This window comes from Chrysemys picta, chromosome 8 (genome assembly GCF_011386835.1).
Source record: "Chrysemys picta bellii isolate R12L10 chromosome 8, ASM1138683v2, whole genome shotgun sequence".
Taxonomy (NCBI): domain Eukaryota; kingdom Metazoa; phylum Chordata; order Testudines; family Emydidae; genus Chrysemys; species Chrysemys picta.
The window spans coordinates 23,139,884-23,164,271 of NC_088798.1; the positions used below are offsets into that span (position 1 = coordinate 23,139,884).

At 39.9% G+C, this 24,388-nt stretch overlaps 3 protein-coding genes across 11 annotated transcripts in view; 1 reads left to right on the top strand and 2 right to left on the bottom strand.

Moving 5' to 3' along the window:
- Positions 1-24,388, top strand: part of TNNI3K (TNNI3 interacting kinase) — a 167,137-nt gene that overhangs the window by 115,682 nt on the left and 27,067 nt on the right. For 8 of the 9 annotated variants that reach the window (XM_065554047.1, XM_065554048.1, XM_065554052.1 and 5 more), the window contains one exon: positions 5,228-5,337. In XM_065554047.1, the coding sequence (XP_065410119.1) occupies positions 5,228-5,337 (110 nt within the window). Of the gene's footprint in view, positions 1-5,227; positions 5,338-17,418; positions 18,763-24,388 lie in introns of those variants that run through there. The other variant, XM_065554053.1, reaches the window with a different exon arrangement.
- On the bottom strand, positions 6,196-15,355 carry LRRC53 (leucine rich repeat containing 53). Its single transcript, XM_065556029.1, has 4 exons — positions 15,190-15,355; positions 14,216-14,234; positions 13,646-13,682; positions 6,196-11,750 (listed from the first exon to the last, which is right to left on the bottom strand). The coding sequence occupies exons 1-4, from the start codon at positions 15,353-15,355 to the stop codon at positions 9,042-9,044; spliced, it is 2,931 nt and encodes a 976-aa protein (XP_065412101.1). The 3' UTR covers positions 6,196-9,041.
- On the bottom strand, positions 18,606-23,862 carry LOC101942694 (leucine-rich repeat-containing protein 53). The gene is made up of 2 exons (XM_008172574.4): positions 23,650-23,862; positions 18,606-19,531 (listed from the first exon to the last, which is right to left on the bottom strand). The coding sequence occupies exons 1-2, from the start codon at positions 23,810-23,812 to the stop codon at positions 18,606-18,608; spliced, it is 1,089 nt and encodes a 362-aa protein (XP_008170796.3). The 5' UTR covers positions 23,813-23,862.

Sequence of the window (24,388 nt, forward strand, 5' to 3'; positions counted from 1 at the left end):
TGCACTTAACAAATAATCTAAATCTGAAAGATTAAACAATGAGAGCACTGGAATAGCTTTTCTTTGAAATCTTGAGTGCTCTGTTGCCATAAAGAAATTGTTGATTCCCGTTGCGATCCCACACCACTTTTCTGAAGACCAGTGGCTTAGTTCTCTACCCAAGTCTGTTGTCCTTGTCCAAGTATTCTGAGTCTTTCATAAATGCAGTCATGATTCTCCATTTTAAAAATACCCTATTGCATTTTTAGGTGATGTTCAAAGGCAGTGGTAGATATGGGCTGATGGGCAACATCCCTAGCTTCAGAGAGTTCATGTAAGGCCTTGGAGGAAGGAATGCATCCTAATGTGGTACAAGGCCCTCTTGAATAGTTTTCTCTTATACAAATTTATTCTGGCCAAGGCCTATGAACCAGCTTTGAGTATATTTATGGGAAGAATTTGAAAGCACTGTGTCACAGGTATTTAAAAACTATGGATGTGAAACTGGAAGCAGAAACTGAACACACATGTCCTGCCTGGCCCATAAGAGCACCACTATTATGGGAGCATGAGTGCACAGGAAAACTGACTATGTCATAGAAGTGTAGGGCTGGAAGGGACCTTGAGAGGTCATCTAGTCCAGTCCCCTGCACTCAAGGTGGGGGGGGGTAATAGGTAATAACTAGACCATTCCTGACAGGTGTTTGTCTAACCTGGTTTTTAAAACCTCCAGTGACAGAGATTCCACAACCCCCCTAGGCAATTTGTTTCAGTACTTAACCACCCTGACAGTTGAGAAGTTTTTCCTAATGTCGAACCTAAACCTCCCTTACTGCAATTTAAGCTCATTGCTTCTTGTCCTATCTTCAGAGGTTCACAAGAATATTTTTTCACCCTCCTCCTTGTAACAACCTTTTATGTACTTGAAAACTGTTATCATGTCCCCTCCTCAAGTTTCTCTTCTCCAAACTAAACAAACCCAATGTTTTCAATCTTTCTTCATAGGTCATGTTTTCTAGACCTTTAATCATTTTTGTTGCTCTCCTCTCTCTAATTTTTCCACATCTTTTCTGAAATGTGGTAACCAGAATTATATGCAATACTCCAGATGAGGCCTTAGTGCAGAGTACAACGGAAGAACTACTTCTTGTGTCTTGCTTACAACATTCCTGCCAATACATCCCAGAATGATGTTTGCTCTTTTTTGCAACAGTGTTACACTGTTGACTCATGTTTAACTTGTGATCCAATATGACCCCCAGATCACTTTCTGCAGTACTCCTTTCTAGGCAGTCATTTCCCATTTTGTATGTGTGCAACTGATTATTCCATCCTAAGTGGAGGACTTTGCATTTTTCTGTGTTAAATTTCATCCTATTTACTTCAGACCATTTCTCCAGTTTGTCCAGATCACTTTGAATTTTAATCCTATCCTCCAAAGCACTTGCAACCCCTTCCATCTTGATATTATCTGCAAACTATTGTGTACTCTCTATGCCACTGTCTAAATCATTTATGACGATATTGAACAGAACCAGACCAAGGACCGATCCTTGCAGGACTCCATTTGATATGTCCTTCCAGTTTGACTGTGAACCACTGATAACTACTCTCTGGGAATGGTTTTCCAACCTATTATGCACCCGCCTTATAGTAGCTCCATCTAGGTTGTATTTCCCTAGTTTGTTTAGTATCAAAAGCCTTACTAAAGTCTAGATAGTCCACATCTACTGCATCCCCCCATCCACAAGGCTCATTACCCTCTCAAATAAAGCTATTAGATTGGTTTGACATGATTTATTCTTGACAAATCCATGTTGACTGTTACTTTTCACTTTTTTATCTTCTAGGTCAGTAGTGGGCAACCTACGGATGGCGTGCAGCCCACGGGCCACAGGTTGCCCACCACTGTTCTAGGTGTTTGCAAATTGATTGCTTGATTATTTGCTCCATTATTTTTCCAGGTACTGAAGTTAAGCTGACTGGTTTGTAATTCCCAGAGTTGTCCTTATTCCCCTTTTTATAGATTGGAACTATATTTACCCTCTTCCAGTCCTCTGGAATCTCTCCCATCTTCCATAAGTTTTTGAAGATAGTCACTAATGGCTCAGATATCTCCTCAGTCAGCTCCTTGAGTATTCTAGGATGTATTTCATCAGGCCCTCCCAACCTGAAGACATCTAACTTATCTAAGTAATTTTTAACATGTTATTTCCTATTTTAGCCTCTGATTTTCTTGGACATCCAATTACTACTAACCTTTTTGGTGAAAACTGAAACAAAAAAGTCATTTAGCATTTCTGCCATTTCTACATTTTCTATTATTTGTCTTCCCCCCCACACACATTGAGTAATGAGCGTACCCTGTCCTTGATATCCCTTTTGCTTCTAATGTATTTGTAGAATGTTTTCTTGTTACCCTTTATGTCTCTAGTTTGTTTAAAATTGTTTTGTGTCTTCTCCTTTCTAACTTTGTCCCTAAATGCTTGTATCGTTTGTTTGTATTCATCCATTGTAATTTGACCCAGTTTCCACTTTTTGTAGGACTCTTTTTTGAGTTTCAGATTATTGAAGAGTTCCTGGTTAAGCCATGGTGGTGTCAGAGAAAAACACAGTTCTCACTTTTTGTTTGGGTACAGCAAGTCAGATGCTTTATTTTCTCTCTATCTCTCTGCTTCCACAGTGGTCTGGTGACATATTTCCTGTCTTTCCTATGCAGTGGGATAGTTTGTTCTGGTGCCCTTAATAACATCTTTGAAAAACTGCCAACTTTCTTAAACTGTTTTTCCTCTTACAGTTGCTTCCCATGGGATCTTATCTACCAACTCCCTGAGTTTGCTGAAGTTTGCCTTCTTGAAATCCATTGTCTTTATTCTGCTGTTCTCCCTCCTACCATTTTTTGGAATCATGAACTCTATCATTTCATGATCACTTTCACCCAAGCTGCCTCCCACTTTCAAATTCTCAACCAGTTCCTCCTCCCTATTTGTCAAAATCAAATCCCGAACAGCCTGTCTCCCCTAGTTGCTTTCTCCACCTTCTGAAATAAAAAATTGTCTCCAATGCATTCCAAGAACTTGTTGGGATAATCTGTGCCCTGCTGTATTTTTTTCCCAGCAGGTGTCTGGGTAGTTGATGTCCCCCATCACCACCAAGTCCTGTGCTTTGGATGATTTTGTTAGTTGTTTAAAAAAAGCCACAGCCACCTCTTCTTCCTGGTTAGGTGGCCTATAGTAGACCCCTTCCATGACATCACCCTTGTTTGTTACCCCTTTTATCCTTATGCAGAGACTTTCAACAAGTCTATTTCCATCTCAGTCTCAGTCCAAGTGTAGACATCTTTGATGTGTCATGAGTTTTTAATATGGTGAACAGCGTTCCCCAGTCAGAAAGCTGACTTTTAAATACAGCTGTTCCCTCAGTTTTATAGTAAAAAGAATGTATTCCTTAGTATCTCCCATTGTTTATAATGTCAATAGAATGGTTCATGTAACATATAGAAAGGAGACTGTTCTTGATTAAAATCTATGGTATTTCACATAACTTATATAGAAACCTATTTTTCATTGTTATAAAATTATATAGGACTCTTCCAAAGTATCTACATAACTGTTCATGCAAGTATTTCTATGAATTTCCATGACAGTTTCTCTTTCTATGAACACCCTTGAAAACAAAAAAAATCCTATTATTAATGTCTATGGGAAATGAATAAAAGGGGTCAAATAAGTTCCAAAAATTTGCAATTTTTATTAAAATTGATGTTTATCAATGCTTTTTTGCATCATGCACCTAGTTCTCTTTACACACACACACATACTATCCTGTGTGTGTGTGTGTGTGTGTGTGTGTGTGTGTGTGTGTGTGTGTGTGATACACACACATAGAGGGAGAGAGAGATCACAGTACTCCGTTGTGTATGTATGTATCGTACCATGCATAGTCTACTTGTGTCAAACTAAATTTTTGGGTGTTCTTCTATCCCTAATACATAGCACAGTCTTCCTGTAGTATATTGTGGGAAAAGAGGAGAGTGGTATAGATAGATAGATAGATTCGATAGTAAGTTATATTTATTTTTCATTAACATCTTTTTCCCCCATCTGTTCCTATTCACTGTCTCTACCAAGCAGAACATGAACCCAGTAATGTTTGAATCACACTTTCAAACCCACATTAGAATGGGATCAAAATTAGGCAAAATGTGTTTGCCCATCCCTACAGCGTACTGCAACATTTCACAGAATGTATCTGATATTAACATTCCGAAACTTCATTACAGTGACAAAGATTCCAATGAGAACAGACAATGGCACAAATTAATCTATTCTTGTGACAAAGACTGTAATGAGAATGGGATATGGTTAAAAAAAATTAAACCATTCTTGTTACAATCTCAAGATTGCAATCTCCTGGTCCCCCTCAAATGCTATATACTCCGGTGATGTATCACTTAATCGTGTCAGTTTAACAAAGAATTTTACTTTGCTCCTGCTATGAGGCTGGCATACATTTGCTTTGACTTTCCACAGCTAAGCTGTTTTAAGAGAATGCAGTGGGATTAATTATGTTTTTTAAATCACTGTATATATAAACACAATTAGGGAAACATTCTGGCAATTTTTTCTTAGTCAGTCGCAACTAGCACATATAAAAAGGCACTCTGATTTTTTTGTTTGTTTATTTGTTTGTTAAATGAATGCTTGGAATTACTTTTAGACTTCAGCCATACCAGAGCTAACTACAGGTTATTTTAGGAAGTCAGAATCTGGCACCAATTTATCTGTAAGTCAAATGCATCTAATGCATGTTATTGAAAGCTGCTGAGTCATTCTCTCTTTATTATGTCATGTGTGAGGTGAGGGTCAATTGATGTTTTTTTCAAAGGTTATTGTTTAACGGTTTACACCTGAATCAGATCATTTTCAGCCAGGCTAAACATCGGCAGAAATGTGTCAACATCAGTGCAGGGCAGTTGGTCATTTTAACCTAGTGCATTAAAAATAGTGCTTTCATAGAATCATAGAATATTAGGGTTGGAAGAGACCTCAGCAGGTCATCTAGTCTAGTCTAGCTTTGATGGTTTTGAAAGCTTCTTTGACCCACTCCATTTGCAAGTTTAATACTTAAGCATTTCCATCTGTTCATATCTGTTTTTCATTCAAATACTAAAGTAAAATGTGTTGGCATATGAATATTTTTTATATCTGAATCGTAATTAAGCTTTATTATACTGATTTATTTGTAGCTGCAGCAGCGGCAGATATGGCCTATCATCACATCCGGCCTCCAATAGGGTATTCAATTCCCAAGCCCATATCATCACTGTTAATGAGGGGCTGGAATGCATGTCCTGAGGTAAGTGCTCCCACTTCTTTAACCTATGAAGTAGTGATTACCAATGTTTGTCATGTGTAAATGGCTATTTTGCCGAGAGCCTCAGAGAGAAGGTGAACAAGTGGGTATTTTTATATTTGCCACCTTCCGTTTTTCTGGCTTTATAAGGCTCCTAGTTATTATGGTGACCTGACAATATAGAAAGCACTACGACAGAAAGGCTCACACTTGTTTTGAGGAGTTTCTTACTAATGAATTCCTGCAGACAAATCTCTATCCCAGCATAAACCTCTAAGGGGAATACTGATTCAGGCTTGGAACTTATGTCAGTATAACTACATCGCTTGGGGTGTGCTGAATGACCCTAGCCCCTGGTATAGACAGAACTACATCGAATAGAGGGCTTCTTCCATCGACATAGCTACCGCCTCTCAGGGAGGTAGAGTACCTACAGCGATGGGAGAAGTTATCCCGTGAGCGTAGGAGCATCTTCACTAAGCCTTACAGCAGCACGGCTGCAGCACTGTATGTGTAGACAAGTCCCCAGTGTCATGAAACAGTGCATGAAAAGACTGCTGGTCCTTACTCCCCTCACAAAGAAACCTAACTGGTATCATAATTAACATCTTTTGTTTTGATTCCTAAATACAAGCTGGGTATCTATATCAGTAAATGGCTTTAAATCTTCAAGGCCAGGCTGTGGGACTCTAGCTCCCCATTCCTGCAAGCTATTCTGCACTGGCAGAAACCAAGCCTTACTGACTTCAGTAGGGCTCTGCGAGGATCACCACTGCAGAGCAGATTGAAAGAAGTGGGTCTCAGGATTTGACCAGGTATGTAAGTGCCACACACTATCTGCTAGATATCTATCTAAGGTATTTAAACAGTGCCTAGTATCTGAGCACCTCACTATATTAATCCTCCCAGCATTCCTGTTAGGGAGGGAAGTGCAATTATCCCCATTTTATAGATAGAGAACTGAGGCCCAGAGAGGCCAAGCGACTTGCCCAAGATCACACAGGAGGTCTGTGACAGAGCAGGGACTTGAATCCAGATCTCCCAAGTTCTAGGCTTGTGCCCCTAATCACTGGACCATCCTTCCTCCTCAGGAACTACACCCCTGACTCATAACCTAGAATGCTTTTCTGAAACACCGTTCACGGAACACTTGCAGACAGGCAGACAGCTCAGAAAGTAGCCTCTCAGTGGCTTTAGAGAAGACAGAAAGAAGGAAGAACACTTTGCTCTCTCGATCCCTTCTGAGTTTGGCTTCTGCATAGGCCGTAGACAGGATTTTGCTCTTACAACTTCTCATTTGGGGCTAAATTGTGACTTGGCCTGTGTGCGCATATGAGGGAGTAAGGACTCCCATTATACCTCTGATGGGCTGCCTGAACCGGCAGTGTGGGTACTGTTTACTCCACCCTCCATCGCAGGTGGTTGGAGAGTAGGCTGGGAGGGGTGAGGAGTGGGCATGACCTTGGCTCTAGATGTCCCTCCTCCATGCACTGGCAAACACAGCTGAGCCTGTTTAACAGGTTTTGTATTTACTGCTGACATAAGCCATCAGCAAACTGCTAGACCTCTGCACGGAAGCAAGGTGGTAGTAAGGAAGGATTTGAGACTCAACAGCATGTCTCTGAGTCACAAAGCCTTCTAGGGCTAATACTAGGGTAATGTTGCTTATGTACCACCCTTGCCTAAAGTCTCAATCAAGCCCTTAATTTGTTTAATATTTGAACTTCACATATAAAAGAGATTGACAGTAATGATGTGAAGGCAATCTGGGTAGATATACCATACGTCTGCTACACATTGACTACTTGTGGGGGATGCTAAACACACCTTTCCTTTTGCTCATTGTGCTTACTTTATGGTTGGGGTTTTTCTACTTTGTTTTGTTTTTCAGTCCCAAATTAATCATATGCTTTGGCTTTCTATTGGGTGGGAGAAGGAGTATTTTATTTAATCTTGCAGCCAGACACAAAAGGAAGATTAGGAGAAGGAAAGGAAAAGAGAGAAACCAAAGGGCTGAAAAAATAGAAAGGAAAAGAGACTGATTGAAATGCAGGAGAAAGGTGTGGCAGAAAAGAGGTCTGCAGAGAGAGGGGAAGTGGATCTACAAGAGTCTGCAAATAAAGGAGGTAAAAAGGAAAAGAGTAGATGGATTATGTGGAGAAGAAAATAATTATTTAGGCATGCAACAAAAACCTTTTGATGTTTCCAATATGAGGCCAGTGTTATAACTTATACTGAAGAAGTGGGAGGTTGTAACCTGTTCTGATGGCCCATTTCTAAATCCTCTTTTAAATTGTTGGGTTTCTCTTCTCTGGACAAAATGAAATCCATATATTCGAAGAGAGGATCCAGGTTACTCCACAGGTGCTCAGTTATATTTGTACAGTGCCCTGAGGCTACTGTCCAACCTCCCCTGCCTCTATATTAGTACAGTTCTAAAAAAATGAGACATGTAGAAGTCAGAACAAGAGGAAGAAAGCTAGATGTTAAATTTCCAGTTAATTTCTAGGGAAATTAATACTTTAAAGAGCCCCTAATGTGCACAATAGTATGGGACACACTGCGAGTTGGTTGAAACAGAGTAAATGGCCAGCAATCATGAGTTATGAGTTTTCATAACTCTTGTGTCTGAAGGAAATGGGAAACAGTATCCCAATTATTTCGGACATATTTTTATGCAAGGGATTTATGGACTTGGCCCCTAGTGTTCTATGCTTCTGGGTGCTTTCTACTTTTCTTAACTTGCTACATCTCTTAAGTAGGATCTTTTCTTTCTGTACATTCCATGAAATGTCATTGTCATAAATATACATTTTCTTTTTATTTTGTTTCCTGCTCTCCAAGGCCCATTCTTCTCTCATAAGAAGGATTGCTAAAACCAAATGATAATGTGTTGCCTAGCCCAAGAGATCAGTCCTAGGAAGTTGATATGTTAATGAGATATTTATTTTTCAAAACCTTAAGTTTATAACTATGAGGAGATGCAAGTCTCTTGGAGCTGCTTAACCCCCTTTCTGTATAGAAACCATAGATTCATAGATTCATAGATTCTAGGACTGGAAGGGACCTCGAGAGGTCATCAAGTCCAGTCCCCTGCCCTCATTGTGTTCTTGTACCACTGTGAACAACCATTGTTTTCTTGTAGCTATTCTAGCTAATTATTCTGAGCGTCTGAAAAGATTGAATCAGAGATCTCCACCTAGTGGTTAAACATAATTTACCAGGCTTTATACAGACTGTTGCCCCAAAGACTGGGCCAAATTTCATTTAGTTCCTTTCCCCCCAAAATAACTTAATGGGTATAAAAGGTTTTACAGCTCCAGGAGACCAGAAATCTTAGAGATCTAGGTGAATTTAAAATAGAATGTAACAGTTACAGATAAAAAGAAGTGTTTACATTATCTTCAACAAAGACTGCAATAAACGGATCACAGAAATGTTTTAAATAATGTAACCTGTACATAGTAGGAAGCACTAATGTTTATAGTAGTTGTAAATGTAATTTTGTACATTGCCTGAAATACATGCTATATATTCCAGATCATAAATGTCAATTGCTGCTCTGGTCAGTTAACAGTTCCCTGTTTTATCTTTCTCTTGTTTGGTTTTCTGAGTCTCTTATCCTGAATTCTACTGTTTGGCTGCTCTGACAATACCAGACATGTGTCTCTCTTCTGACTTCTCCTTTCCCCAGAAATGGTATTCAGTTAATCAAGTAAAATGTCTCTAGTTGGTTGGTCTTGCATTTTTTCATCACATTCAATCAAATATTGTTTTATGTTCATTGACTTGTTGAAATTTTCTGCCACAATAATGAATTTTGAATTTTCAGAAAGGCTGGGGTTGTTTGTCTGTAGTTTTGAAGAAAGCAAAAGAGGAATGTGATTGTTATTTGAGTTATTTTCCTCACTTTGTTCTGACTCTAAAGGTGATGTATTAGCATATTCAGCAGATGGTGGGTACAGTGTAGCTTTTGGAGCAGAGTTTTCAGCATCATTTATTCTGCTAGGAATTAAAGGCACCTCATTTTCTGCCTCAAAACTAATGTCTTTTAACTCTGGTAACACAGAAGGCTCTTTGTGCTCTTCCAGTGGCATGTCACCTTCCTCATGCATATTGTTATCTTCATCAGGTTGATTGTTTTGAATGTGTTGCAAATTCTGCACATTCTTCATGTGCATATTATTGTTTATTTGAAAATTGATGTCGCTACATGGTAGTATATTTCTAGTTTTAGGAGAACTGGGGATACTGGATGTATTAGACATAATAGATACCTTGACAGTGCTTGTACAAAATAATTTACATTTTTCACTCTCCACATCATTCTGAGTTTGTGGTATGTCTTCGGCTATACCATCCGAGTTCATTTGTGTGTCTGGGATTAGCACTTCAGACAATGACTCATTGTCATTAGGTGGCTGTTTATTTTCTCTCTGTTCTATTTTTACCCCCTCATCTTCAGTGTTAACTGTTCCATGCGGGTTATCAGTATTGTCAGTTCCATCTTTGCTACTACAAGTTAAATGCTCGTTGGCTTCAGTATACAGAAGCAAACTACTGATGTGATTTGGAGGCTCTGTGCTACTTTGTTTGGGAACAAAATATGTTTCTGTTGAAATTGGGTTGATAGCTGGTGGAATATGTGGTATGACAGTGAAAGTATAAGAGTCCACAGCAAGTAGATTTCCTTCTAATGATTCATGTTCTTTAGCCTTTTCACAACTCTTCAATCTTTCTATCCTGTTTAAGTTTTCACTCTGGCTTTTTAATACTCGGTTGTCCATCTGGCCTTGATTGACATTTTTCACTGTATCCTCCAGAACTGACTTTAGTTCCAAATCACATTCACTGTTGGGATTTTTTGTCTGCAAGTTGCCTGGGATTTGTGTTTGGATAATAAGAGCTGAAGAAGAATCGCAACCCTTTTCCTTTCTTGTAGTCATCTGTGAATTTTGGTATCCATATGACTCTGTAGCCCCTGTGTCTTCTTCATTTACTTCTCTAGAATACAGGGATATGGAAATGTCATTTGCCCCGTTTTGTGAAGTACTTGCTAAATTCTGAGTTGCAAGAGATACAGTTGGAGTAATACATCTCGCAGTCTCCTTTGAGGGTGGAGGTAAGTTACTGTTGTACATTACAGCTTCTGCAAGCACAGATGTGAGATCTTTAGAATTTCTTACATCAGAAATATTCTTGAACGGATGAGGGACACTCACTATTGGATTATCGCACTTTTCTTCAGACAATTCTGCTACATCAGCACTTGTTATAATAGCTTCACTTTCGGCATTTTTGCTCTTGGCCAAGGTCTGCTTGTCAGAGAATTGCGAAGCAACTTTTTTGGAATAAATCTCCTTCTGTTCTCTGGTACCTGGCTGATCTTGGGGAACTGCAGAAGACCCTTGGTTTGATTTTCTTTTTTTTCTTGTCAACTCTTTGTTGGAAGCCTGTGACAGTTTCTTCTTGGATTCAATTGGTGGTTCTTTGTGTTGATGGTTGGATTTTTGTTGTGTTTTTTCACTGCAAGGTGATTTCTCTGGGTGGATTCTCATTTTTCTGAAGGGATGTAAATTTAATTTTACAGTTAAAAAGTCTTGTCCTTTAGTTTTCATTTTACTCTTCCAGTTGGCTTCATCTTTCCTCACCCAGGTTTTCCTTCCAATATCTCCCTTAGCAGAAGACAATTTACCTTCTTCACTTCTTGCTTCTGAACTGCTGTGCTCTTTGCTTTCCAAGGTGATAGCTTGGTTTCTTTGAACATTCTTCTTATGAGATCCTACCTCACTTGAGTCCATCATCATCACATCCAACCTGTTTATTGTTGCCAGGTCAGGTACATAAAAGCTAACACTCTTTGGTATATATTTTTTCTTGACTTCTGGTGATAATGGCATCTCTTCATCACTCATAAAGCAATCTTCTCCTACTCTTCTATTAGCTTTGGTTTGCTCTTTCTCCAACTTTAATTTTTCCCTGTGATTATCTTTCTTTTCTTTTGTATAGCCCTGGAATTTATCACAGTTCACATATTTACAGATAAGGGAGTTGTGTAGCTGCAAAGAAATATTTTTGCTCCTTTCCAGCAATCCACGTTGATCATCATGTTGTGATCTATGACTTTGTAAAGTCTTTTGCACACAATGTTCCTTTGACTCCACTGGTGTGTTAGGTGCTGATGATGAGCTGGTAATAAAATATCTTTGCCTATGAGGTTTTAAATTCTTGTCTTCTGCTTCTGGTGGAGACTGCGACAATTCATTTGTTAAATGCTTTTCAAGTCTCTCTTTTGCTAAGGCAGGCGTAGGAGTTGAACATCTTCTAGTAAATGTGTCATGCCTTATATCTGCTGAATAATAAATGTTAGAATTTAGCACATGGAAGAGTTTTATTACAGCACATGTTTGGAACACCTATGTATATAGTGCCAAAAAAGCTCTCTCTGTTTGTGGCATAACACCAACATTTAGCTAACATCTCAGTCCAATCTGGGTAAAACATTTTAACTCTACAGTGCTGAGGCAATTACACTCACACACTGTGGTCACATTTTAATCAGTTGAATTAAAATTAACTGATAGAAGTTTAGAAAACTTCAATCTTAATCAGAACTATCCATATAATAATGTGTGTGATTATAGTTTTGTTAAAGCAGGGGAACAGGCGGTACGTTCAAAGACTGGGTATAGCAATACAAGGCTCCTCTGCTGATATGCCGTACTGTCTGGCACATAGAATACTGCATAAAGATGCAATAATATTTTTATGACTCATGCCATCAGGTAGATTTTGTTAGTGCCACCCAAAATATCAATGAGTTAGGTGTCTGCACAGGGAACTAGGGACGTGGAGGGAGGTGATCTGCAGGGAAAACCCTAGGAATAGTCAAGCTCAGGAGAAGGCTTTGATTAAGTCTATGTTTTGTTGTTGTTATTTAAGTGAAATAATAAAGGCCAACCAAAAGAACCCCACTGTCTTCCAGTTTATCTTCATATTCTGCTGAATAATATTCAGTTTTCCTTTGTATAACTGTATTTGTTTTTTCTTCAATGACATTTCCCTGCTCTTACCAACCTAGTGTCTTGGGACAGCGAGATGCATTGTCATATGGGAATTTTGAGTTTGGAAGGAAATGAAAGAATCTTTATGGCAAAATTTTCAGAAGTGCTTAAGTCCCATTTTCAAAAAAGATTTAGAAGCTTATGTCTCATTGAAAGTCAATGGAACTTAGGTTCCTAGCTGCCTAAATTACTTTTGAAAATGAGACTTAGGCTTTTAAGTCACTTAAGTGCTTTTGAAAATGTTACCTCTAGTGCCTAGACTGATAGAACTTGGCTGCATCATGCAGGTGATGTACTCAGACTCCACGCAGGAAGTACCATAGGAACCATTTCCCCATTCCCTTCAGTGAGCCAATTCACACAATATTGATGTTTTGTCCTGTCCTCCCCGCCTGGTATAAGAAGAGAGGTGGAGAGAGTGAACCCTTAGACAATAGAATGAGAGCAAGCAGTGGTGTCCTTGTGGATCATCCTTTAGGTTAGTAAAGAGCCCACAGTGATGGTGACCGGGGGGAGGGGAGGATTAGAATTACCTGCAGCCAGCAAACCAGGGGCCAGATTGTGAAATCTTTAATCAATAACGAGCAGTTACTCACGGGAGCAGTAGCCCAATTGAAGTCAGTGGGACTATTTGTGAAACTTGCTCACTAATGTGAATAAAGGCCTTGGAATCTAACGCTAAATTTCCTTCTCATCAAGCCTTGATGGTACTTCTAGGTGAAATTTTTTTCAGCAAAACTTTTTTTGGTGAAAAATGCAGATTTGGAAACACTGACACTTTTTTCCAATTTGTGTTGGTTTTGCAAAATTGTTTGTGTCAAAAAACCGAAAAACCAAACCCACCACCAAACCCTGCATTGCAACACATTTTGACATGAAACATTAATCTTTTGGTTTGAAACAACTTTTCCTTTAAAATGTTTTTAAAAATTCAAAACCTTTAAAATCGTCAAAATTGAAATGAAATGTTTTGTTTTGGGTCAAACAAAACATTTCTACCTGAAATGATTTTTTTTTTTTTTTTTTTTTTTAGATTTTACTTTTTGATTTGCTGAAAATTCTGAAACATTTCATTTTTGGCTCCACCCAAACCAGTTTTTTTTCCTGATTTTTTGGAATTGCTAACAAACTGGAAAATCCATTATTCACACAGCTCTATTGAGAGGTGCTGAGAATCTGCATCTGCCATTAACTCCATTTTGCTCAGTGCCTCTCGTGATCTAGCCTGAAGTCTCCATAACTTTTACCTTTTGGAAAATCTCTCCCAAAGCTCTGCCTTTAGCCCTGAATAATTCATAAAAAGCAATTAGTTTAGTGATACTTCTGAAAGCAAATGAATAAATCCAGATTCATTTCCTATCATAAAAGAGCTTAAAATCCTATTTTAAAATAAGTAGCAACTTTAGAAAATAAATTAATAAACATGTGGCATTTGAAGAATAACCTGGAAGCCCTGGGGAATAAATCTCTACATTAAAAAGGAAAACAGATAACATGTATGAAACAAATATATTACAATAACATTTCTGGTTATGAACTAAACCCATAAATTGCTGGATATGAGCTGTTGTCATAGGAGCTCTCAAAGCAGCTAATGTACTACGTGTTGTCTGCATAATTCACCTAACTAGAGAGAGATCACAAAATGAAGTGGGAGAACCAGAGGAATCGCCTGCCTAGAGTTATGTTTAATGTAGTGGCAGATTGGTAGGATTTTATTGTGCTTGAGTGTTCATGAGGCTTTCTGAAAGCAGTGAATATTACCGTATGAATTTGCAAGATGAGTGTTGCCTCCCGCTAAGGAGGGAAGACCATACCTAGGGAACAGTATGGAAGCTGAGAAGAAAGAGCAAAGGACATGAAGAGAGATATCTAGAAGGACTTCATGTACTGAGAGAAAGCTCTGCCTCCAGAAAGGAGATTCACCTAGGGACCAGATTCCCTGGTTGTGAGAGCGCAGGGAGACCTGGTCAATAGCACGAACGCATTATTTTAGGATTGCCCCAAACATCAGACATTTGTTGCATTTCATTTTTAAAAACTTATTAATGCAAGAAAATTTACATCACTGGCAGGGACTGTGGCAGATGCAGGTATTTTCCAACACCTGCCACAAAATCAGTGTGCCTTTCTTGTCATCCTGAAAGGGCAATGCAAGATCACTTTATTGATTTGTCACCCTCCATAAGGAGTATTAGCTGCGATATCATTACACCAAGATGGATAGCCACTCTAGAGTTGGAGCCCGTCAAATGTCAATATCAAATGCCACTATCCTCCCATTACTGTCATTTGGGTATGTAGGGAGGGGGTGTTTCTTCTTAAAGACAAGCTTGCTATTGAGAAAAGGCTTTGGGAGTGTGAAGGGGTACTAGGGAAACATGATAGCCTGCTTTTTGTAGGACTGCCCTGCTTTTCAACAAACCAGTCTACTTTTTCAGCGTCCCAAAGAAGGACAGCCAAATGTCCCTCTCTTTAACACTGATCTCACACTTGTCCTACTTAAGCAAAAGCAAGGCATGAGCTTACACCAATTTCAGACACAGGAAACTTTCACCATCTTGTGTCTGGGCCCGATTCTTCACTATATGGCACTTGTTATAATCATTTATACCCATGCAGAGTGGGTGTAAAATGTTACCAAATCACCCACTTTGCTCAAGTATCAATTGCTGCCCAAGGTACATGACAGTGGAGAATCAGGCCGAGAACATTTACTTTTGTATCTCAAGTTTCATATTGCTGCCTGCCATTAGATCCTGTCAGAACTGTCTTTAAAAAGGAAACTCACCTTCATCAGTCTTTGAAAGTTCCTGCAGCACTGTAGTCTGTAGATTTTCCCACTGATCAAAGGTGCTTGGTTTTGTAACGCTTCTGTGGAAATCTTTTGTTAGGGCACCTGCTTCGTTTGTTATAGACATATTCTCATAAGGCTCTTGAGGACATAATTCTACCATTCTGCATTTAAGGCATAAAAATGAGCCACTCTTTTTGTATTCATTCTCTCTTTGAATGCTTCTGAGTGGTGTGTCTAGCCCTCCGGACAGAGCGTCTGCTTTTACTGTTGCTTGATGCCTGTTTTCCTGTAAAAGTGGCATTTCCCTGCCAGACCCCACAATGGACGTGACCTTTATTTCATTTTCCTGAGTTAAGTGGCAGTTACAGGATCCCTCAGTGAGGTAATTTCTTGGCTCATGACCACACTGGGATTCATCTAGAGTTCTGCAACAGCAGTTTTCTGATGTGTGTTCATTTGCTTTGCCTTGTTGAAGTTTCCAGTTAAGGAGGGCTAAAACTAGGCAAGTGAGACCAACAGCTCCTGTGACAGATACAAGGTTCATCAAAGACACAATCATGTACATAAAGGTATAAATCATCCAATGTTAAACATACATGTAGGAATGTAATTAATTATAATTGGTATGGTGGCTTTCCTGCCTTACAGGGTTTTTAAAATATAGAAAAAATATCCAATTAAGCAGTGAATATTTTATCTGTATTATTCCATCTTTCCATAGAGATAGCTCATGAAACATTTTCTATAGCAATTATTCAAGAAGCAAATACATTGTAATGGCTGGGGATATGTCTGAGAGATCTTTTGCAAAAGGGAGAAGCTGAGACTCCATTCCTTCTGTGGTACAATTACTGAATTAAAGGGGTGCTGTCAAGTCTGATAGGCTCAAATTCCCCTGCCTCTTTCTAGAAAGGTCATTTTACCATTTTGAAATGCCACCCACTGACTCCCAGATGAAGTAAGCTTTATATAAACTCTTCAAAATGAAGTTTAAAACAGCTCGAAAAACCCAACCTCCTAGAATGAGCAACTCTACAACAAACGCGACACATAAACAAGAAAAGGATAAGTCATATATAAAATTCTGTACTGAAAACCGACATTCAGAAAGTATTAAGGTGGCATCTTTAAGCACCAAAAATCAGGAAATGCCAAAATTAAGCCACAACCTTAACTCTGCCTGCTTCTGCGAATGCATTACCATACTATGTTTAATTACATCATCACTATCTCCAACAGGACAGTAAAAAGTCATATGAGGTTTTTTACAGCCTGAGATAAATCTGTCATCTTGTATTAATATGTGAGGTGTGGGGGAGCTGCATATAAGGGGTGGGTTGGTAGCTCTCTAGGGCCTCAGTCTGTAGCAGGGCACAGGTGATGGTTGGTCGAGGGGCCAGGTCACAGGATGCACTACTGTGCAGACACTCTGGGACATTTCCTCCAGGCTGTGGATGGGGGGTACTAGCATTGCAGATGCTACACCATTAGGTTGGGATTGTCTCTGTGGTCATAGAGAAAGGATTACTCCACTCTGCTGATCCCCCACCGCCCTGCCAAGATAGGGCTGAGTGTTTGCCTGTAGCTCAGTACAGCCTTTACTGAGGTTTTGCCTCTCTGGGGTAGAGGGAAAGCAGCACCTCTACAGACCAGGGCACGTTACAAACAAATGATAATTTTGAATATGGTGGCTTTCCAAAAACTAAGATCAAGTTCCTGAATTTGTGGCACATGCCTCATGGGTCCAAACAGCCATTCAGAGACTGGCATATGGTCATGGGTAACACATCAATGAGGCAGCAAATGGTTAATCCAAGTGATAGGTAAGCAGTTGAGGGCTTTTTCAAGGAACCTGAGCAGATGAATCTAAGGCCTGATGGCATCTCCAGCTGCATGGTGCCCCAAGCAATATTCCAGGGCATTGGTTCTCTCTGTACTCAGCGGGAGAAGTGCCACCTACCATTGCCAGCAACCCCCTTGTGATTGGTTTTGTTTTCCTTGGCAGTCTTCTGTCCAAGCACTGACTAGGTCTAACCTTTCATAGCTTGTGAAATCAAACGAGATCACAGCCTGAGGTGGTATGACTTCAGGCAATGGTATGGCTGCAGGCTAGACTTTAGACTGTAAGGTAAAACTGTACATATGTATGTACAAGGACAGCAGTTGCCAGCTGCACAGGAATCTGTGCGACATACCAAGCACAATTGTTCCTTCATTCCGCAGGGAGGATGGCAACACTCTTTATGTATTTGATGGAATTTGACGGAGATGAGAAAAACACAGCTACCAACCCATTCCAACCAAATGATTTGTGACAGTGGCTGCTACTAATGTTGCCTGCCGTGTCCCAGTTTGAATCAATACCGAATATTAGGCTAAGTGATAAAACATTCATCGAAAGTGCTACTGAATATACAAATGAAATTCAATGTTAATAAATGCAAAGTAATGCACATTGGAAAAATAATCCCAAATATGCATATGAAATGACGGCAACTAAATTAGCTGTTACCGCTCAAGAAAGAGATCTTGGAGTCATGGATAGTTCTCTGGAAACACCTGCTCAGTGTGTAGCAGCAGTCAAAAAAGCCAACAGAAGGAACCATTAGGAAAGGGATAGATAAAAAAAGAGAAAATATCATAATGTGGCAATATAAATCATGATACCTCTACACCTTGAATACTGCATTCAGTTCTGGTTGTCCCATCTCAAAAAAGATATATTAGAATTGGAAAAGTTGCAGAGAAGGGCAGCAAAAATGATTATGGGTTTGGAACAGCTTCCATACATGGAACAATTAAAAAGATGGGGACTGTTCAGTTTAGAAAAGAGATGGCTAAGGGGGGATATGAAAGAGGTCTATAAAATCATGAATATATGGAGAAAGTGAATAGGGAAATGTTATCCGCCCCTTCACAAACACAAGAGATAAGGGACACCCAATGAAATTAATAGGCAGCAGGTTTAAAACAAACAAAAGGAAGTACTTCTTCACACAATGCACAATCAACTCATTGCCATAGGATGTTGTGAAGGGCAAAAGTATAACCGGGTTCAAAAAAATTAGATAAGTTCATAGAGGATAGATCCATCAATGGCTGTTAGCCAAGATGGTCAGGGACACAACCCCATGCTGTGGGTGTCCTTAAACCTCCAACTGCCAGAAGCATTTGGCACTGGTCACTATCAGAGAGAGGATCCTGAGTTAGATGGACTGTTGGTCTGATCCCGTGCAGCCATTCTTATGTTCTTATAACATGAAGGTTTGTAAAAGTCTGGCCAATTAATAAACACTGTGGACATAATTTTCAAAATTAGGTGCCTAAAGTTAGGTAACTAAACCCACGGTTGTCAAGTAGGATCAGAGCGTATTCAGCACTCCTGAAAATCAGACCACTTATTTAAGAGCCTAACTATAAATGTAGGCCTTTAACATTAGGCACCCAAGTTTGAAAATTATGGCCTGTATTTTTTTGATATGAAGTTTATGTGCACAAAAAAGTAGAGGGCCAGAGTATACATTACCTACAAAGCAAAACACAGCTACCAGAGTAACATCCCGCCAATAGGAATTCATCTTTTTGTTTTTTAGAATAACAGTAAAGTTTTGAGGATATGAGTTACAGTTGGCCTCAGTTAGCTCAAGCACATTGTGAACTGCAGGGTTTTTGGAAGCTCTGCAGTTTATATCGTTGGCATTTTTGAGCAACCTGGTTGAAGAATTCACATAGCTCCTTAAGAAGAAAGCTAGATCACACAGTTTGCATGTACAATTCCATTGATTTTGATCTAAGCTAAGAAGAATTAGCTGAGGGAGGTGAGAAAACATATCTGGAATGAGCGCCAGCCTGTTTCGGGAAAGGTCCATTTCTTTCAGCTCAGGTAGGTGTTGGAAGGCATTTTTCTCAATGTAACTAATGAAATTGTTAGATAAATCCAGACTCCTAAGACTATCAAGACATGCGGTTCCAAAGCTGCTCTCCGTAAGATTAGTGATCTGATTCCCATTTAGCTGCAGTTTCATAAGGCCCTTCATATTTTTGAACCAGCTCCCATAGATGCTGCTCAAAGCGTTGTTGCTTAGCACCAGGACTTGCAGCTTTTGAAGCTCATTGAAGGTATTATCACTGATAGAAGAGCTCGATATTTGGTTTTGGTCTAGCAGTAGAGTCCTCAGATCTCGAAGGCCATTAAATGCATTTTCTTTAATGTCTGTAATTCTATTGCTACTTAGCCTTAGTAGAGTTATGTTGAACAGGAGGGACAAGTCGAAGCTTTCTACTGAAGTGATATTTCCATCAGTGACAATTAAAGCTTTTGTGGTTACAGGAGCAGCTGTAAAAAAGGAATAGAGGCATTATCTACAGGATGTAGGCATGGGCTGGGTCTCAATCAATATCTTAACACTAACAAGGGCTGTTACAGATGGGAAAATAATTTTTTTCACTTCTTCTGATTTTAAGGAAATGCTTCATATTTTATTTATTTAGATTTCTGAAATTCTTTATAGGCACCCCTTGAATAAATTACTAATGTGAGATAAAAGACTGCTCATCCCAGCTTGACAGGTACATGAATATTCACCAGCAAATGTATTGAGGGTATTAAAATAGACCCAAACCCCTCAGCCCGCTCCCATCCCCAAAAACCTGGAGGAAAGATGGACTTGGATGATTAACTGATCCAGCCTCTGGTGGACCAAAGGACTGAGCCCCTCACGGAGAACAGCCTGCTGCCAACTCTCTCCCAGTTACAGCAATGCAACTCCAGCTCTAGTACCCTCACTGGTCTCAGCTATGGCACCAGTGCATGGGGAATTTGCCAGGTCTCTACATTAGATGACTAGCTTATAAGGTTAATACCAACCCTTTGCATTCCACCCAGAAATGTTTTGGTCTCCAGAGCATTGGTGTAACACGCTTGCCGCATGAAACCCTACTTAATAAGCAGGCTGCAGCATTCTGCATTAGCATCAGTTTCCAAGTGGTCTCAAGGTTCGGCCTCGTGTAGTGGACATTGCAGCAATCAATCTTAATATGAAAAAGGGGGATAATTGTGGCAAGGTCCCTGCATCAGAGAGAAAAGGTCACATTCTTCTTGCCGGGCATAGATGCGGGGAAGGGGGGAAAGCTATTGGCCATTGGCATCCAGGAGCAGCCCAGGATTTAACAACACACCAGGTTGCACACCTGTGTTACAAACTGCAGTAACAACACTCCCTCAGTCTGGGGCACCAGTGGAAATTCCGCCAGCCCTTCCAGCTGCTTCACCCAACCCACCAGCATAATCTCTGTCTTGTCTAGATTACATTGCAGCCAGCTAGCCCTCATCCGAGCTCATCTAACTGCTCGGTTATTCATCATAACCTGCATGTAATTTCACATGCATCAGAACATTAGATTTTTTATTTTATTTTTTAAGCTGTGCACTGACATGACATATTTGTTCAAGAAACATAAAACCATCTGTTCCACTAGAAGTCAAAATTAATGCATTGCTTACCACTGTCACTGTTGTTTTTTTGGGAGGAATTTTTTTCATTGCTTATGGAAGTGCGAAACTAACATTTTGCGCCAGACATAGTGCAGGCAAAGCACCGTGCTCGCTTCCCACACACAGGTCTGTCAGCAGGCTTCATTCCTGTCCTGTGACTAAAACTAATAAACATGAAGGGGGTCTTTTCTGTTATGGATGCCCTGAGGATTTTCACGTGGCAGTCCCATATGCGCTGGTGAGCACAGACCCCTATTGGATACGTCTTGCATTAAATAAACTCTGTGTGATAAAAGGAAAACGTCCTCTTAACTTCAAACTATGGTCAATCCAATTGGAATAATTGCTTGAGAGTGACTTGGAATGTTATCTTTGGGAGTCCAGCAGTGTTTGCATGATAAAAGTGATATCACAATAAGTTATTGCAGCATCTCTCCAACATACTTAAGTTATTGGACTCTTATGACAGTTTTTAAAATGACAATCAACAGACTGTACAGTAACATTCAAGCATATAAAGTAAATGAAAAATGTGCTTCTGATAACATAAAATGGTATAGAAAGAAGGCTCATTTTACTTTTGTTTGTGTGGTTTGTTCCTGTTTCTGCATTAAGGAAAATATTTTGCTTCAACAGAAAACATTTATTGACTGCCTGACTTCTAATTATGTGGTAGTGTCTAGGCTAGGGATTGGCAGCCTTTGCCACGTGGCCCGCCAGGGTAAGCCCCCTGGCGGGCTGGGCCAGTTTGTTTACCTGCCGCGTCTGCAGGTTCGGCCAATCGCAGCTCCCACTGGCCGCGGTTCGCCGCTCCAGGCCAATGGGGACTCCGGGAAGCAGCGGCCAGCACATCCTTCAGCCCGCGCCGCTTCCCGCAGCCCCCATTGGCCTGGAGCGGCGAACCGCGGCTAGTGGGAGCTGAGATTGGCCAAACCTGTGGACGCGGCAGGTAAGCAATGGAGCTTACCCTGGCAGGCCACGTGCCAAAGGTTGCCAATCCCTGGTCTAGCCACCCAGTCATGGAGCAGGGCCCCACTGTACAAGGTGCTGTACAAACACTTAAAAAGATAAGAGTGAATCTTTTTAAAGTAATCTTTTTTGGTTGGCTACATTACATGAATGGCTAAATCTTCAGACGTGCATGCACTCACGTTCTTCTGACTCCGGTGTGCACACAGCCCAGTGCACAGGCCTAATGAATCCACAAGTTGGGGTGGGCAGGCGGGCTGAACGAAGACCTATCTGCACACACGAACTCCAGCTTGAGTGTAAATAACAGGGTTTGTGTGCACCTAAACTGGCACTTCCCAGTTTGCAAATGCTGTCAAAGATTGTTTTGCCCTAAAGATTTGTTGCTTAGTAAAAACAAATCTTTTGCTCATAGCTTTTTGGGGACTTTGCCAATCTCCCCAGGCAATGGATAATATGAAGTGGCCCGACTAATGTAGCTCCTATCAGTTTTTTCTCACACTGGATAATGGAGAGACTGGCAGTCCATTTATTTGATTCTGGGGACTTGTCTAGACTTGAAATGCTACAGCAGCACAGCTGCATTGCTGCAACTGTGGCACTGCAGTGCTTCGGTTTACACAGAACCTTCGCCGGCGGGAGGGGTTTTACTAGAGCAATGGAAGATTTTTTCTGTTGACCTAGAGCTGTCTACACTGGGAATTAGGTCAACTTAACTATGTCACAAGGGGTGTGGACTTTTTACACTCCCGAGTGGCATAGTTAAACCAACTGAATTTTCTAGTGTAGACCAGGCCTGTGTCTCGACACTAAGCAGCCCTTTGTGCACAAAATACCATCTTTGCACATACATTATGGCAATTGCACACGGCATCACCTTTAGACAATCAGATCCTACAAATGTTACATTCTGGGAATTCAAAATACAATCTGTGTAATATGTTCAGTAACATAGAATAGCAATATTAATAATATTAGTCTTCTCTGGCCTGGTCTACACAAGAAAATTAAGTTGGCTTAAGTCTATCCCTATTCAGGATACCACTTAAGAACGTGTTTAACTGATTCAATGGGACTTAGGCATGTGTAATACTTTTCTGAATCAAGGCCTATATGGCTTTGGACAAGTCACTGGCAGCCTGTCGATTTCCCTGGGCTTTACATCCGGATCTTAACCTCTCTTCGATTTAGCATTCCCCTATGTAAACTGGACTTAATAACACTTACCCACCTTAGTGAAGCACTTTGAGAACTATGGATGAAAGATGGTTTAAGTGCCAAGTGTTATTTAGTTTTATGGCTGTTAGTACTTCTGGTTTCTTAAGCTGATAATGCCTTTCTGTTTTCTGAGCTAGTGTTAGAGATTTGCTGCTTTTAGCAATAAACAAAGTATGTTATTTAGCATCAGTATGAAAGTCACATTCAGTTTAAATTTGTTAATAAGGTGTCTTATTAAATTGTTGACTTAAGCAAGCAATATGTAATGAATACAGTCAACGTATCTTGGTAGCATTTCCACAGCTCATTTAGCCCCAATAAAAAGAAACCATTGTTTCAGAATTATAATGTCATAATGCACTTTGATTCTAATCTCTATCGCTGGTATATCACTTAATCTTACTAATGCTGTAGAATTGCCTGGCAGGGTTATGAGGCAATCCATAGTTCGTTCAGCCAGTGTAAGGCTTGAACTTTGCACAATATGTGAACAATAACTTATTAAAACAATCTTTTTTTTTAAGTGTCTCGCTGCATGAAATGACTCCTTTCTCAGTAACAAAGGTTTTCAATTACCTCTGAAGGCCTTAGAATAGTTTTGGTAAGGCCGCTAGGCAAAGAGAAATAAAACAATGTTATCACTCTTTAGACAGCGTGTGCAGAGATTTGCTTTCAGAAGCAGAGTCCAGAAACAGTCAATACAATTAGAGTATTGCAGTGAGCTCACTGTATATAATAAATATCAGTTCTCTTGAAGTGTCTTACTTAGTTACCTGGTATATATGTTAATCCTTGACACAGAGTAACATTTTCTGAGCATATCAGGCATGAGGAGGGACATGATGTTATTAACTGAATCACCATAGCAAGTAGAATGAGCAATGTACCTAAAAGAAAAAGAGCATATATTTCATGGTATTGACATTTATTATTCATGGATTAATTGCAAGTGGCTAATTAAGTACATTAGTGGCCTCTGCATTTTTAAGGAGATTTTAATTTGTCATGAGAGAATGGTGAATTTTATGGCCCGGAAAAATGTCCAGTGGACAGCACTTATGACTGAAATTTTCCATTACTCCTAGTTTATTAAAGATACAGTACAAGTGAGACAACAGTGTATGTTTATGTGATATTTTGGGCCAGTTCTTAAAAGGGCCTCACATTTAGAGGGCACAGCTTAGCATTTGCAATTAATTTAAGGCAAACTCATGGCTCATCTCACCTAACCACCAGACTGTACCCATATAGCAGGTACTTAGACATCTACATGCTACAAACTATAATTGCGGTTGTTTCCAAAGGCACATTTGTGCCCAGAAAATCAAAGACAGTGACTCATAATCAGTTCCTTTTATATTTAGCTAGTTCTTGTGTTTTAATCAAAATAAAACTATTTGCTTTGACAGGACACGGGTTCTGATTCAGCAAAGTACATAAACACATGCTTAAGGTTAATAATTATGAGCCTAATCCATGTCAGGGCTGGCTCTAACTTTTTTGCCGCCCCAG

What these genes read in the sequence shown, in the direction of transcription:
- LRRC53 (XM_065556029.1), bottom strand. Translation starts at nt 15,355, where the DNA reads ATGGTAGAATTATGTCCTCAAGAGCCTTATGAGAATATGTCTATAACA. An exon ending in TGGGAGAGATTTTCCAAAAG is followed by an intron (nt 11,751 to 13,645) that starts GTAAAAGTTATG and finishes CTATATACATAG; the next exon opens with GTGTTCCAAACATGTGCTGT.
- LOC101942694 (XM_008172574.4), bottom strand. Translation starts at nt 23,812, where the DNA reads ATGAATAATAAATGTCAATACCATGAAATATATGCTCTTTTTCTTTTA. An exon ending in AGGATTAACATATATACCAG is followed by an intron (nt 19,532 to 23,649) that starts GTAACTAAGTAA and finishes CCTTTTTTACAG; the next exon opens with CTGCTCCTGTAACCACAAAA.